At 39.6% G+C, this 17,724-nt stretch overlaps 1 protein-coding gene across 3 annotated transcripts in view; it reads left to right on the top strand.

Annotated features, from left to right (window-relative positions):
• cntnap2a (contactin associated protein 2a) overlaps window positions 1-17,724 on the top strand; it is a 325,051-nt gene that overhangs the window by 254,904 nt on the left and 52,423 nt on the right. For all 3 annotated transcript variants that reach the window (XM_086151351.1, XM_086151349.1, XM_086151350.1), the window contains one exon: window positions 16,848-17,004. In XM_086151351.1, the coding sequence (XP_086007477.1) occupies window positions 16,848-17,004 (157 nt within the window). The remainder of the gene's footprint in view (window positions 1-16,847; window positions 17,005-17,724) is intronic.

Below are 17,724 nucleotides of genomic sequence, written 5' to 3'. Positions count from 1 at the left end.
CAAACTTGTCCTGCGGCAGAAACTGAAATTTCACTTGGTTGGAGAATTCAAGTTTAAAGCATCAGTTTTTTAGATCGACCTAGCGTTTCAAAAGAGGCCATCAGAGGTATTTGGGCCTAAGTGACAACGCAAGTCACCAGCTTAGTTTTAATTGGATACTCCATTGAAAAAAATTGTAAAGTAATAACATTTTGTGAAAAAGATAACGGTAGTGGCCTGCTGAGATCTGCTGCATATTTTATACTAAAGCTGCCCAACATGCCCCTTGTTAAAAATGAACAAATGGCCCTCTGGCAATTGTCTTTATTGACTAAAATGTTGAGCTTTGGATTGATAGGTACTGTAAGACCTTTACATGCCGCGTGCCAATGGGGCTTTCATGACTTTAAATTTAGATTGACAGATACATGTGACATTTCTAAACTAAAGTTTCAATTATGGAGGAGACTTCCTCTGCCTCTACCTACTCTGAGCCCTGATATCTGCCTGACAGCTCCAGCAAATGATAAAGGCCTGTCTTGAATTGAGTGAAATGTATTCATCATTTGCTTCCCTCCACAGTGAAACTGGACCTGCAAACTCAAACTCCATTTTTTTCACACTCATTAACTGGCAAACTTTTGCATAGACACTTCATTCACAAGGCTCCTGTTGTTCCGTGTACCTGCCTCTATTCCAGTAAAGGCTGTGAAGTTGCTTTTATATTACACTGAAATCAGCACTTCTCAACAAATAGACTCTATTTATAACCTCATTATATCTTTTTACAATATACTGTATAAAAGTGAATATCCTGATTTGAAAAATTGTCCTTCACCTGTTTGTATCAAACAAAAAAAAAACTAGTAGCCGATCTATAAGATAAGATGATTTGCTTTTGACCTACTCACACTTTCTGCAATTTGTGACTGATATCATTGTAAAGTCTCCTCTCCACGGGTCTAGTTAATTAGCGGTTTTGCTCATTTTGTATTGTGAATCATAAAACTAAACTACTCTCCTGAATAAATTGATTACAATATTTCTTTCACTGACTGACATACTGAGCTGGAAGCATTGCCTCTTTCTGCATACAATCCCTTTATTACCCAACATTTAGTTTGAGGACTAGACTTGACTTAATTTTCTTAAATTTAAAAAATCTTAGCATGCAGAAACATACAGACATAATTCCTGATTGGAAAGAAGGAAAGGTCACACAATTTTGTTTATTTGTCTGTGTCTAGAGAGCTCTTGATTCTCCATTTTTTAATCTTTCGTGAGCTTGTTCTTGTATACTGATATCACTGTTAGACTTCTAGAACCACCTCCGAAAGCCTCCCATTGGTACGTCCAATAAGGTTCTCTTCAGATCTCAGACATATGACATATGTGCAATCAAGCTGTCAAACAAGACAAAAGCATTTCCTATGCCATCCTCCAAAACTGGAACCAAACAGGAGAATTGAACAGACAGACAAAGATGTCATTATTATGGGATACAGCACATCATTAACAAAATTTAATGAGCCTCTGCAAACCAGGTGCAGTTTTGCCTGTCAGTTGTGGTCCCTTTACTAGCATGGAAGTCACATTCTCTGTGACATTACGGACACATGATCAGGAAATGATGGGCAGGAGGGCAAGTTTGTTATTCCAGGATTTGTCAGTTTGTACATTAATGCATTGTCAATTAGTTGAAATAAATTTAATACAGTTTCTAGCTTACGTTAAAAAAAAACTAAAGTAATATTTGTTTTTAAATAGTGTGACATGTAAGGGTTGACAAATTTGCATCATTACGGTGTGTGTGTGTGTGTGTGTGTGTGTGTGTGTGTGTGTGTGTGTGAAGATTGTACAACCGAAATATGGCAGAAGCTTATGTTTTAATATGCCTCTAATTTGTCTCTAGAACTGGTACAACTGCAACTTTTACAGGATATAGTATAATAAGCAATTAAATTTCACTTGTGATGTATCACATTTGGTATTTTACGTGTGCAGCTGTAGATCATTTTTGTCACAACATACTTATTCTATCCCAAATGTTGCTCAAATGTAAAGATTTATTTTTTTTCAGTCACAGTAATAAGTTATATCTTGCATTGGTGTTTTGTCAAGGTTAAACATCAAGCTATGCCATACTATAATTGAAAGGTTACTGTAGTCACTATGGCAACATTTCAATGTGAATCAATCACTATTATGATTACATCTTTGACAGGCTAACCAGGAATTAAATTTGTTATCACATTTATTCACGTATATGTAGCGAACTTGTGTAATGGGAGAGAAAAACATTATTATTAATTAAAGGTTTTCCTATTCAGTGGAACTTGTGTATCAACACTTACATAAATAGTATTTATGACTAAATGTAATATTTACACAGATGAGTTTAAGTTGAATGGTAAGTTATACATCCAATAGCACTGGTCATTGCATCTTGTTATACCATGATGGCATAAGACTGCTTGAAAATGACATTTTGCACGCAATTTTTCTGATGTGTCAACCTGAAAAAAATAAATTGAGAAAAGAAAAACAAGTTAAATGACACCTGTCAAAATCTTCTCGTAGCAACTGGACTTTATTCCCTTGAAGACGTTTGATCTCCCATCCTCCAGGGAAGAAAAACAAGTCCAGTTGCTACTATAAAAAGATTTTGACATGAAGTGACCATGACCTGGATGACTTGGAACCTCCACAGATAAGTCAATTGATGCACCAACAAATATCTGATCAATACATTTGTCTCTGAGGTTTAGCTCACCACTTGAAATCTCATGTAAATGCAAAGTGGGTATTGTAGGGATATTTGGAAAGAATCGTACCTTGTAAGAAAGTGTAAGTGATTAAAAAATATATTGTAGCATACATACGTACTGTTCATCAAACTTTGCTGTATTTGTCCAGTCACAAAAGTATCACTTAAGAGAACCCAGCACAAAGGTGTTGACTGACAGCAAGAGGTTTTCAACTCAACTTATGCTTCCCGTTCAGAGATTGAAATGGCTGGAAAAGAAAGCAAGGATGTATAGTGCAACTGATGTGAAAAGTAAGTAAGTAGTAAACTCTACCAAGGAGATGGGGGTGAAAGATAGAGACAGGGGCGTAAGGGAGAAAAGAAAAGGGAAAGCTGCAAGCCGCAGTCAACCTTTACAGAAATCAATAACTCAAGCTAAGACTGAGACAGCGAGGCGATGAGGGAGAGATGGGGAGAGGTAACAGAGAGATGGGGAGACAGGAATTCCAAAGGGGGACAGCGAAAGCCACTGAAAGACCAGACAAAGCTGAAAACAGACATTGAGCATGTACGAGAGGTAGAGTAAGATCGAGAAGGTTACAGGCTCTTTGTGAGCCTAGAGAGAAGCCCACGGGGTTAGTGTGTGGCCCGATGAGGTCAACCCCTTCACCTGCAGATTGACTGCAAACAAAGAACAGGGGGGGTGGGGATAGAGCAGGGGAGAAGAAAGTAGCAGGCTGGATAAGAAAGGGGTGTCAGAGGTTACTCTTTGTTCTCCTTTGAAAGACTTGGTACAGCTTTGACATGTCTGAGCTTTCTAAAGTCTCCAAACCTTCTTTCTTTACACAAAACCATTGCTTTTATCATCACGTTTTATTAAAAGCATCAATCTGAACGCTGATTAAGCAACGCATCCATGGAATCATCAGTGTCAAAAATGCACCGGTGGAATATTTATGCAGACGCAGTCTCAGTGTATTTCACTTGAAAGCTGTGGTACGTCCACTATCATTGAAGGTTAAGTCACAAACTAGCCATGATCTCGGTTACTACAAAAAAGCATAATCCACCCCTGACCAGATCAAAGAGAAACAGAGGTAAGGAAGAAAACACACTACAATTCTGTGTATTGTAAACCTATCATTAGTAATCACCACCATTGTAATTCTCCTGCATTCCAGTCAGGCCAAAGGGTTATGTTAATACCTATGATAGGAGCAGCTCTATAGATTTAGAAGTGCACTACATTCCATAAACAGAAACCTTGATTATAAAATCAGGTGAGTTGAAGCGTCATAATTACTATAATAATATGACTGTAGCCTCCACACGGCCATGGTGTGTGTGCATTGTGACATGGTGATTGTGAAACGGCTGGAATGAAACAGGAAATGATCTGCATGCTCCGGTGGCAAAGCCTGACCTCCTGTCTGCATAGATTTTCTCCGTGTACATCAAGGCGCTCTTCTCCATCACTTTTGTCAAATATACCTCAGGAGTCAGATCATCTGACACGTAAACTTGAAGATCAAACAGCCGAGTATCTATTCTCTCAACATCACACGGTGATGACAATTTAACGTTAAGATAATATACAACCCGGAGGCTCTTCCACGCTCAAACAGGTTTTATACTGAACGTGACTTGACTTATGCGTCGCTTCATTTGGCCAAGCAAAAAAACAAGAGAGAAAAAGAGAGTAGAGAATCAGTTGTTTGTACTTTGCCACAGTTGGATCATAAATGAAGGGAGGGGGGCAGGAAAAAGCTATTTTTCAAGAAATCTTTAAAATTGAAAGTGGGAAATTCATCTTGTTTCTGACAACAGTGCTGCGAAGATGTTTGCAGCACCCATGTTGTCAGCATGATGCACGTCTCCCTCATGATTAATACAAAGCAGAAATTTTGCAAGCGTTTCTTTGACAACTGACAGACACTAGAGAGACGTGTTTCTGTTGTTTTGTGTCGTCGCGGCATGAAAGAAGTTCAGACTGTTGTCGTGGGTGTGTTCTGCTTGTGTCGTTCGCTTGAATGTGTGGGTGCAGTGTGAACAAGTGCAGCCAGTTTATGGCTTTCACACCTCAGAGCTCTGCCAGTGTTTTAGGCCAGGACTGGATATTGCTATGTTTTTGTTTCATTTTCCAACCAATTATTAGACCCATGTAGATACCCATTCTGGCCAGAAGGCTTAAAGGTAAACAGGATATTTGCAGAGCTGCAGGAACGAAACTGGCTTAGGGTATTTTCATTATTTAAAAAAAATGCAACTCCTTCCACACAATCTGACAACAGAATTACAGAGGAAACAAATGATTTTGAACCAGGTGCACTTCACTTCCTCCAAAGGGCAATTTTTTCAATTTTGTGTTTACCAAGCAGTGAGCACCAAAGATGACTGAGCCTTTAGAAATGTTAAAAAATACATAATTCCTCAAAGGAAATATGAATGCGGAAAGAGTGATGTGTTTATGGAAATACCTGTCTGATGCTAGGTTTACTCATTTGCAGCCGTGAACTCATTTCGAAGCTAAAACCCCGTCGTTGACATGCTATCGCCTTGCTTTCCGTGGACCACAATGTTACACGCAGAGATTATGCATGAAGGAGCAAAACTAATGACATTTTAATGGCGTTGAGCAGTTACTGATGTTACTCCATCTGACACCCGAACATGACAACGTGCACTGTATTTCCCAATTTGTTCTCATATCTTGACAAACCAGCAGGCTCTCTAACAGCCGCAATGAGAAGTTCGGCAGTGACAATTACCTTCGGCTATGACATGAAGCTTCCCTGAAATCTCTCATGCATCCAGCATTTCTCACACTGTATTCAAATATGACAATATGTCAATGAGAAAATGTTGTCACGTTCAAACCTCCCTCCAAACATTGTTCTCCCAAACCAGTCTATCTTTCATTTTTCATATAATCTTGTGTCATTAATTTTCTTTTTATTTGTCTGACTTGTGACTGACTATCTTATAATAATCCTTTATTAATCCCTCTTGGGGAAATTTGTTCTCTGTAATTAACCCATCATGGATGAACCATGAGCTGTAGGCTGGTGTCCATCAGCGCCAGGGGAGCAGTTAGGGGTTCATTGTCTTGCTCAACAACACTTCGACACACGAGGAGGAGCCGGGAATCGAACAAGCAATGTTGGTTCCAAAGACAAGTGCTCCACCTCCTGCACCACGCCGGCCCATATCTCGTCCTTTTTCCGTCCAAACATCCTTTTTTACCAAACTGTCGTCTGTCCACCTCCTCTTTCTGATTCATTTTCTCTCTCCCTCTTGTTCTCTCTGTGGAGTTGTTTATGCCCTCTTCATCCTCCTCTGTAATTATGAGTGTTGTTCACAGTATCCTCATCCATATGACAACCCTGATGGATGTGCAGGGAGATGGATAGTGTGAGTAAAAAAGCAGGGTGAAAAATGAGTGAGTCTTGGCAGAAGCCATTTTCTTCATGATACATCTGTCCATTGGCCTTGACAAGAGGGGACAAGGTACTAAATCTGACTCACAGCCATAAACACACACATAGGCACACACACTGATTGAAATTACCCCGTAGTAATGAGGATTACAGATGTCGCACCAAACTTTGTTCAGTTTCAAATGGGGTCCACGGGTCTGTTTTTGTGCTTCCTCTAATTCTGTGTATTTTGCGGGTGTGTTTTTGTGAATATCCTTGAGATCTCCTTTCATAAGGTGGAGACTCTAGAAAGAGGGCACAGGGGCTGAAACCATCTGAGTCAGGAGATTGTGTGCTTTATCAAGCAGACAACACAATTAAGGGGCTCAACAATTAATATTAATTTTGCCCTCCCCCTCTTCTCTTCCCATTGTAGTATGTTTTAATGAAATGAGCAGATAAACTCGTGATGACCTGCAAAGATTCGCAGATGGGTGCAGAGGTATACCGAGTGATTTTGACATCGCAATAACACTGTGCAGTTCAGCAGGCAAAGGTAGGAGGCTCTGCACTGTCAGGGAGGAGGATCATGTTATTGGCTCTCTCTGGTAGAAATTGTTAAAATAACTCATTATTTCTCCCTGAACTGGCTACTGTGTGTTCTGAGTCACCATAGATATCTGGCCAGGCATTGCATGGACTGTTGGCAATGGTAGGATACTTTCTTGTCCGTTCACATCTAACCCCCACACTGCATGACATGGCTTAACTGCTCACAGAATTACTTTATTAAAGAAATCAAGGCTGCTTTTCTTGAGTCATTATTTATCCTTATGAGAGTTGGGAGTTGTGTACAATAAGCACGTTAATCGGTAAACAACAAATGCTTTATCTAATGACAATGAGTATCGGCTTGTATGTTTCCAGCCTGATTTACCAACAAGCAAATTAGGAGTTGATGACCGGCAAAGGGAAGGTTTTCACGCATGCATTTGGAGCTCATCACTGTACAATACCGTTAATCTCTGGTGAGCTACAAACAGTCTGAGTATATTTCCCTCCAAGAAAATGTTCACCAGAGCAACATCCACATGGTTGCTTGGTAGCAGTCCCCCTCTCCCTCACCTTTGCTGGCATGTTATCCCCTTAAAAAATATAGCCCAAACCATTATATGCACGCTAACGTCATGGGTTACTTTGTGTTTGATATTTAACACGCATCGTCAAAGCCAAAAGTATAGAATTAAAAGTGCTAAAATAGCACAATCATTGGACATTTAAGCATATATTGTAGTTTTTGCTGAAGAAACCATATACAAAAAAGATAAGAAAGGAAAGGATTTGTTACAAATACAATTTCAAGTCACGACCAGAGAAAGAGGAAACTAGAAGTTTGGCTGGATTAATGGAGAGCTGAACAATAAGAAATTATATGTGAGGAAAGAGTTATGAGACAGTGGATAGAGATAACTACACCATTCACATAGAGAGAGGTAGATTTCACTGAGACCTGGTGATATGAAAATGTAAGGAAAGTGGGCAGACACAGGGGGTAGAATCCTAGAACATTAGATTCAAGAGTGCATAGAGAAAGTAGAAAGACACAATGAGGCAAGAGAGAAAAGGAGACCGAGAAATTGGCCTTTGGGGCCAAAAGATATGAGAGAGCAAGGAAAAGGTAGCAAGTGTGTAATATCAAGAGATCTTAATACGTGGGAGGAATAAAGATGGCGGGGGGGGTCAAGAGGTAGGCAGAGGTTCCCGAAGTAAATTGATGGATAGTGGTCCAGGAAAACAGAAAGACTAAGACAATATAGAGAGCAAGGGAGGCTAGGCTAGGACAACAGAGACACCCTCACAGTCATATAGATAAACAAAAAGACAGGCTTAAAGAAAAGACCTTTTTCCTCACACATACGCACACACTCATCGCATTATCTGTCGTTCCCAGGAGGAATCCCGGAGCAGGGCTAATATGCCTCCCTGCAGTCTGCCTTTCAAAAACAGACACATGAAGATGACAGGAGCTTAACAAAGACCAGACGGTGCAGAGTGGAGACAGTGGGCCCAATGCACGTTGCACAAAAACTCTAATAAATGACCACAACAAAGGGGGAAAACAAATGGTTCCCTAAGAAAGATGACTGGTTATGCTGATTTGTGGAAACAATGTCCAAGAGTAACATTATCTGCATACGTACTGGTTCCTCTCGCCTTTGTCTCCTATCCTGTAGAGCAGCAGTCCATGTGTGTGAATGTGTGCTGTTTATCGCTTTGTATGATCATGCAAATCCTCCTGCATCTGACTCAGGAGAGAGTCAGAATACTATTATGGACTTTAATTCCTTCATTTGGAGACTTTCCAAGGTGTTCTGTCTGTGTCAGTGGTCCTAAGGCACGCAAGAGCATCCACACTATCAAAAAAGACATTTGAAATGAATTTATTAATATAAAATGTATTTATTTTACTCGAGTAAATTCATGAGCTGTAGTGTTTCGCTGTGTAGTGTTTTTTTGCCACTACATATGGAACACAGTTGGAAATGCAAAAAGAGAAATATTCCATATATTATGTATCATTATCCAATTAAATGTGTCAATGACTTAGAAGCAGAAATAGCTTGTTTTACGTATAGAAGATTAAGCTGTGGACTTTAACTTAGCTATTCAAATTCAAATAGGCTGTTAAACATTTGTTGACACCATTGTGCGATGGCTCGCATGTCAGGCATTCTATTCTGACATTTACCCAACGCCCCATCAGCAATGACATTAACTTTACATAGCCGTGTCTAAATAAATTCACTTCAGAGCTTATTGTCTTGATTGGACATGGAAGTCAACGTTCCATCTTTAAACGTCTTTAAAATTCATGACAAACTAACCATTTCCTTTTATTTTAACAGCTCAAATCTGCAATTGTATATGAATTAACCACTTCAAGATTCTGTTATGAACATTCAAGCATAGGATTGATGGCTCTATTCTGATCATACAGAATGCAGCAAGCATTGAAAGCTGTATCCTATTTACCAAGATGATATTTTCAATTAAGTACATCCAGTGCTAAGAGTTGTTGCACCTTCAGCAATGTTGCCGGTGCAGAATGCATCTGTTGTCATAATGATGGAACTGAGCCATATAGCTAAGCTCTGAATTTATGTGTGTTTACATTCCAACCCTCATCTTAGGTTATGAGCACTGGCATACAAGCAGCTGAAATGATTTCCCTCTGCAGGGTATCTGGGCTTAGCCTTGGAGATAGGGTGAAGAGCTCAGATACCTGCAGGCAGCTCAGAACTGAGCCGCGGTTCCTAAGCGTTGAAAGGACTCAGCTAAAGTGGCCAGGCATCTGGTGAGGAGCCTCCTGGAGGCATCCTATTAGAGGTTCACCAAGCAAATCCGACTTGCTGGAGGCCCTGTTGTCAACCTAAAATATGCTGGAGGGATTATATATCCCAACAGGCCTGGGGACACCTTTTGGTCCCCCAGGAGAAGCTGGAGTGCATGGATGGAACCAAGGACATCAAGTATATTCTGGTCCTTTCCAGGGGATCACATGAAGGGGAAAAACCTTTTACTTCAAAAAGTGACATGGCATGACATTCACAGGTGTCGTACAAAGCTGTGATGATCTCGCTCGCTGTAAAAATGCTTCTGTTCACATATGATATGAATGTGGTCAGAAAATGTGTCGATCATAAGGGGATAGAAGACAGTAAGATTTCCAAGGAGGTTTAAGTAGTACAGGGCCACATACTAAGAGAGAACATAAAAATGGCAAGACCTATTTTCTCTCTTCTTTTAAATTCCAGAAGGAAAGACCTCAGTCAGTAGTTGACTTGTGACTGACACTCCCACTGAACCCCATAATCTGCCCGAGTTATCTACTGATGTTCAGTCGTTGTGAGGTTAAAGAGAAACGAGAGGGTGTCTAGCTAGATGTAGGATTCCATATTTTTTCTTTGTCACTTTAGGTGTGCAATATTTGTTGCTTACAGTACATATACTCTGTGAAAAAAATTGATATCAGATAGAAACATTTTCTTCTTAAATCTGTTGTCCCTCTGCAGAGTTTGATTTGTGTTTCAACTGATCTGCTTGGAGAGAAGATCTTAACCTCTCTGCATGAACAAGTGAAGAAATAGCTGAGTAGCTCAGTATGCAGAGGCATGTAAAAGTGATTTTGTGTTTGTGAGTTCTTGAAATAAAGATTTATAGAGCCATAGCAGCAGGGATATGTGATGTTACATTAGCCAAAAGAGGAAAAGTCATCAGTTCATTGTTTGCAGAAGCATTTTGTATGCTTGTTGTGGGATTTGGGCATAAGTCAGAGAGAAAGCCAAGACCACAAAGTATAAAGATGAGGCAGATAAGACATTCTAACTCAGAGTGTTGGTGTTTGCCCGGAGGTTATTATCTGTTTACCAACAAAAATATCTGCATCCAGAAATTCAACCAAAGTAGGCTGGATTTGTAAGTCCAGTATCTTTTCTACCACAACAGTAATTGTCCAAATTCAAAATAGGACAAGAGAATATCACGAGTTATTGTTTGACTTAGGGACATGTGAGAATGTTCTGTAAGATAAGATAAGACAAGATAAGATAAGATAAGATAAGATAAGATAAGATAAGATGGGATCAACATCAGTGGTGAATTGTTGAACACTCCGGCTAATGGTATTTGCTAAGAGTTGTTACTGTGTTAGACATGTGGTAAATAAAAACGCTTGCTTCACCATATTAGCCGCTCTTTCCAAATTTGATATTCTCGATTAGGTCCATCTTCAATTTACAGTTGTTTATTGATGTTTTTTTAAGGGATAACAAGGAGAGCGTATCCTTGTTGTAAGCAGTTTAAGCAGGAAGTCAATAATGTAAACTGGAGTGTCTTTCTACAATAATCTTAAAAGAAATAACTGTTTCTTCATCAACATACATTTGCTAAACCTCAGGTTTTGTTGAAAATTTGTATGATCTGCTCTTGTTTCTTGCCTCATGTTTTTTCTTTTTTTTCCATTACCTTTTAGTAATGGTGTTATTTAATTCCGAGATCCCTGCAAATAGGCTGCTAAGTTAGTTGTTGAGATCATTATTTCTGCGACTGTCAATCAGTCTGTCTGACCCTTCTAACAGTGCATAGATATATGTGCCAGTGATTGACCATGACAGTTATAAATCTGCATTTAATAATCACTAAACCGGAACAGTGTTCTGTTTAACTTTTAATCTGTGATCTTGTTTGAACGATCAGGCGACATGATGAAGCTTTGGGGGAAAACATCTTGCCAGAAATATTAAGACTGGGCATGTATTGTCCTTCGAGGTTCTTTCCTTCAAGTTTTTTTTAGCTGCTCAGGGATTAATGTTTTTTATGCTTTGTTTTTGTTTTGTAAATCTGTTCTGTGCTTGAAAAGCATGAAACAGTCTGCCCCTCTGAGCCCTATCCAGCACACTGGCTCATATTGGTTATTCAAATATTTTGTTCTTTTTCATGATGCTCCCTTTGTTGTATTCAAACATGCAAGCAGGTAATTCAGTTAAGATAAATCTACTCAAGGGAAGCTTCTGATAAGTACAATGCACCTGGGATTGTTTTTGTCACACACACACACACACACACACACACACACACACACACAAACACCCCCTGTGCCCTCAGACACACATCTATGTATGGTCATACCCACAGCCTTCTGTTGACCCTCGCATCAGCAGCTCTCGCTCACATCGGTTTTCCATCCGAGCTCTCTGTCAGCATGATTCTGTCTTTTCTCCCCCTCACATCTCTATCCATCCAGGCTGTCATTCTCTCACTTCATCCCACCCACGCCACCCCCCAACCTCCAACCCATCTACCCCTACCACTATACCTCTCATCAGTCCATGTACTTGTACATTGGCAGACCATAAACTGAATCACAAAGATGAGTTAAACTGGCGCCTTGCTTACTTTCCATGCAGTGCCCCGCTGATCCTCCCACACCAACTCTGTCTTGTACAGATTTTGAAAAATACCCTTTTTTTTCCACATGAAAAACTATAAGATATCAAATGAGAGGGTTTTTTTTTTTTTTTTTCAATTTTATCATGCTTTCAGAAAAAAAAATGCACATTTATTTTTGGAAATCTGATTTTAGATCTTTGAGACTAGACTGGAAAAGGAATCAAGCTATCTCTCTAAGAAGATCTTCAAAGTGTCTGCAGATGAAGCAGCATTTGTCATGTATCTGCTAATTAGGTTTGAGAGTCTGATGAGAAACTGACATGGCCAGGGGTCTTACTAACCCAACAGTGAAGGTTTAGGAATGCAACGCCATGAATGCGGAGACATACACACGTACACGCGCAGTTGAAGGTAGAAGACTATGAAGTCCTAGAAGAAGGCACAGTTAATCCTATTGACAGTGGCATGTCGGAACAGGTGTCTGAGGAGAGATGAGGATAATTCTTTCTGTAGACAATAAACCCATAGGTCACTTAGGCCAAGTGCACACACACAGCACACATATAAAAACCCACGTAAAGACTTTTATAACAATTAAAGTCTATATATATATATATATGTATATATACATATATATATATATATATATATATATATATATATAACCAAACACTCTTATGAGATGGTATTGCAGCAAATGTCTGTCTAAATCCAATTCCTTTAAAAAAATGTCTCAAAAGATTCAATTGTCTCTGTGATATTTGACAAAACAATATTGACAATACAGCTTATTTTTCTTTGAATAAAGAGAAACAAAATATTGTTTCATTTTCTCTTGTGGATAGTGTTATTGCAGGCCACAAAAGGAATGCCTTATCCGGCAAAGCTTATTAAGTTACCTTTTCCATTTGAAAGGCAACAGCCCTTTTACCTTTTATCCACATATCAGCCTCACTTTCCTCTCTGACACACCTCCACCTTCCTTGAAAAAAACACATTGATGTCACTTCATACTGCACAGGGATACAGCAGAAGAGATTAAAATCTGGTCATTCTTACCCCTGGTGCATGAGGTAGAGAAAATGAGACTGCATGCACTTTTTTGTGCCAGATCGGTATCATTTTCTGGTACAGTGGATTTACATATACAGTAAATGCATTTCTTTGATTTGCTGTAAATCTGTTGATTTTCTGATACTTATAGAAGTGTATTTTCAATTATGTTATTACATCATATACATATATATTATTGGCGTGACACATAATATTTAACAACAACAAATATTTAAATAACACATTTAGAGCAGCCAAACTGGGGGCAGCGAACTTAGATTAGCATACATTTACCATGGAGGGGTGACAGAAAATTAATCAGATACCAGAGCCAGCTACAATGCTCAAATTAATTTCAAACAGCTGGTTAACATGAAGAAGGTACTTCAATCCCATGATACTCTGAATAGCTGCCCTTGCAGAGTCTATAAGCTGGCAAATGCGAAAACTACAGAATACCATTAAATGCGACAAAAGTACTCGGGCGCAAAATATATTGCTTATCCAAAGTTACACATACAGGTGATGAACTTTTTAAATGTACACATTATTTACAAAGCACTACAATGAAAAATAATGAAAACAGAACTTAAATTGAGAAGTTAAAATTTACACATCCAGGGGTCACTGAAGAATGCCACAGTGCACAAAAAGTTATTTTGCAGATTTAAAAAAAATGTACTTTCATTCTGTAAATAATATGCACTTCCCAATGCTTGGTGAAGCTGCAGAACTTCCCACACTTGGCTCCTACCCCAAGCATTTATCATGTCAAGTGGACACCGCATTGGGGACGGGGCGACAATTGCGCAAAACATAAACAAACATACACACCAACAGAGTAAGCGAGTGCTATCCACTGTATAAATTAAATATTTACTGAATTCATGTGATAAATGAAAAGCAACTGAAAACCCTCCAAAGCTCTCACTGACAGTCGTTCTTAGGCTGAAAGGCTCAGAAACGTATTTGGCTCAACTTGCCATTTGTGCACTTGATGAGCAGTAGTGCTGGATAACAGAGGCCATAAGGTGTAACTCAGCAGATGTGAAAGGTGCAAATACACAAAAAAGGAAATAAAGTAAAAATCAAATAAGGTAATCATTTCCTTTCTGTAGTTGACCATATAGTCCACAATCGTAGCTAAATGTTCTAGGCAGGTGTAGTTCATAAAACTTGCTGAGGATAGAGTAGGCTTAGATTCACGTCAAGCATACTAAATAAGGTTTTACGGGGTGATGGGGTACAGGTTAAGATAATTTGAAAACGCACTGTTAGGAAAGAAGTGTTCAACACAACACCAATCCAATCCATTCCAAGCGTTGCTTTCCCCATGCCGACTTCAATCCTGAAAAGATGCGCACAGGAAGCCTCTCTTCAAGGGTTGTTTCAAGGCCAGGATGTACTCTCCAAGCCCTACGAGACCATATCAGCTCTGTGAATGGCTCGAGCCTATTACAGAGTACATTAGCGTCTGTGTGGATAACACCATCCCCATCAGCACAGTGCGATGCTTCCGCAATAAAAGCCCTTGATCACCGACAACCTGAAGGAGGTGCTGAATAATAGGAAGAGAGCCTTTGGAGATAGGGAATTACAGAGGAGTGTGCAAAGGGAGTGCAACACAAGACAGTGCTTTCCTCTGCAATTTTCAGACACACAACAGAATGAATAATCAGTTCCCTCCAATAATTATCCCTCGACTCTCCTGTGAATGCATATAGACGACAGGGAAGGGTTCAAATTTTGCTTCCGCGTGATCTTGTAGTATGCAAAATGTAGTTTCAGACATCTGTGCCCTGTTCACACAGTGCGATTTCAGGTGCAAGGCAGGAAGAAAATACACCTAAAACAGACTGTAATTTGCCCTGCCCCTGAGAGCAGTTGTGTGATCTCTGTAGTCCTGTTCCAGAACAAGGGTTTAGTGATAACAGTGCCTCAGCAAACTCGGTGTTTCTCAGCCTCGCCTTGATCTTACACAGCCAGGCGTGCCGTTTCATTTCCTCATTCCCTCCATTCGTATCAAAGCTTATATCAAGGCACATTAATTAGCAGCTGTGAAGTGTCAGAATCAAAGTCCAAATGGATAGGAGTTTGGTGCTCAAGGACGGTCTTCAGCGACTGTTTTAATGACCATCAATCATTTGTTTGATCAGCAGTTGTCTTCCTGGCTCAAGTCTTACACAGCAAGTAGCCCTACACTCAGAATTCATTATTTTTTGACACTTCAGATTTTAAAACTGCCTTGATCAAAATAGGTATGGCATATTGTGAGAAATTATGTGGTGTATATACATACTGTGTGAAGGCATGGTTGCAAGAATAATGTATAACAAACTGTTGCCGTTGATGATTTGATTACTTCATAATGTACTTTGAAGATTTGTTTGTTTGTATGTTTGCTTTTTACACAGTCTAATTGCATTTGAACACCATTCCAGTAACAATGTTTAGCAACGACATATGTTCAAGTGCCACATGACACTTCCCTGTTGTCTTCGGAAATGTATTTCTTTGAGTTTTAGTCAAAGTGACATAAATCAAACCCCTCTGGTTGTTGGAATGTTAATAGCATTTTATAATGGCAGCCACTTGCCGCGATGCAGATTTTTAAATTAGCATTAAATCCAAAATGGCTGCTCAGGGTTAGTACCATTAAGAAATGGTTCCTATGGCTCGGAGAGACATCCTGCCTTGTTCCTGAACCATTAAAATGACTTTTATTACCACTGAAGAGTTAAGCTATTGTCACTTTTAGTAAAGGTCCATCCCTGAGCTCATCTGGACCCATTGTGGTTTGTCAACCATTTAAAAGTAGGAACTGAAGATACAATCATCAACCAGACCTGATGAATCCATTATTGCATGGTTAACGCAGCCATATCTTTGAAGATATTATCTTTGATTTCTCCACCGCCGTAACCAGATCTTATCCGCTCAGCTTAAACAGCTGCACAAGAAGCAGTAGTCGCAGGTAGAATGATCTTTGACCCGCTGGATTATTGACTACCTGACAAACCGACCAAAGTTACTACGGCTGAGAGGATGAGTGTCTTTGCGAGTGTTAAGCAGCAGAAGGGCACCGGAGGGGGGACTGTGCACTCACTTTCCTTTTAACCCTGCATATCTCTGATCCTCCTCTGTACCAGGAAAAGGAGGCTTCACCACCGATGATTCACTTCATCATTCTTTCTTAAATGCATCCACTGAGAAATATTCACTGCCGCACAATTACGTGAAAATTACAAAGTCACAAGTGATAAAGCTAATATGTTGTGGCGACCCCTGAAGGGAAAAAGCCGAAAGAAGAAGAAGATAAAGCTAAAAAATGAGTATTTTAAAACACCTGCATTTTAATAAATCTCTAAAATGGCAGATGCGATATTTGACTAAATGTGCCTGCCAGTCTCAAAAGAATGTACCATCCAGCTGTACAAGACATATTAAACAACGGAATTACAGTCACCGTGCAGCTGCTAGTCGTCAATTTAAATCACATTAATGCACCAAAAGCCTGAAACAGTCAAGACAATTAATCACCTTTAATTAATGAGTTTCAACAGTTGAGCAACACAAACTTTATTGCCCTCATAAAAGCCTTTTGATTTGCATCTCCCGCACTTGTATTATTCTGCCGAAGGATTAGATAAACATCTATCTATACAGAGACTCACAGGTTGATGCTTTTATATTTTCCTCCACAGCTGGACCCCCCTACACATGGTGGGTGGGCAGGAGCAGTGAGAAGCAAATCTATTGGGGGGGCTCGGCGCCTGGTATCCAGAAATGTGCCTGCGGCATTGACAGAAACTGCACTGACCCCAAGTACGATTGCAACTGCGACGCCGACCACACACAATGGTATGTTGGACTGCTCTGGGAATTGTTCAGCAGGAGTTTAACCATTTCTTTATTTCTCTATTGACTATCTATCTATTAAAGTTTCAGTTTGGCACTGACGTTTAATTAAATTCTACTGAAACAGCTGGCTATAAAAAGTCACTCAGAGTCCACCGGCTGCAGTCCAGTGCAGTGGGTCATACAGGAACACTGTTGCAGATGAGTCGGCCCATATGTTTGCTAACATCATTTTTCCATGTGTCCAACTGAATCCATCTTGGTTTTATACTCACAAACGCTGCGGTGCATCTGCATAATCAGAAGTGTCGCATCATACCTTCCCGCCTGTGGCTAAAATCTATCAAGTTTCTTCAAAATTGTCATTTTAAGGATTAAGAGTGCAAAAAGAAAAAAAAAAACATGTTTTCACCCTTTTCAGCAGCCTGGTCTACTAATCTTATGTTTGCTGATGCAAAGTGTTCAGAACCCTGGGGGTGAGGGCGGTGGTGGGGATTTGTTTTTTAGTTTCTTTGTTTGTTTGATGGGTTTAGCTTTTTCCATCTTCATGAAAATTTAATGTATGAAATCAACTGGGGTTGATTTTCTCTCAACTAAATTTACATGTGTTAACACAATTATTAATATCTTTACATATCTAAACTTTTTCCCAGTTCATCATTTTTGGAATGGAAATCAAACCACTGGATAGGTAGAGATAGAAAGAAATATGGACAAAATGTG

The sequence above is a fragment of the Fistularia commersonii genome, chromosome 8 (assembly GCF_037954325.1).
Source record: "Fistularia commersonii isolate RoL2024-O1a breed Wild chromosome 8, RoL_Fcom_v1.0, whole genome shotgun sequence".
Lineage (NCBI taxonomy): Eukaryota > Metazoa > Chordata > Actinopteri > Syngnathiformes > Fistulariidae > Fistularia > Fistularia commersonii.
Note: the sequence above shows the minus strand (reverse complement) of the source record. Positions and strands in the feature narration are given on the sequence as shown.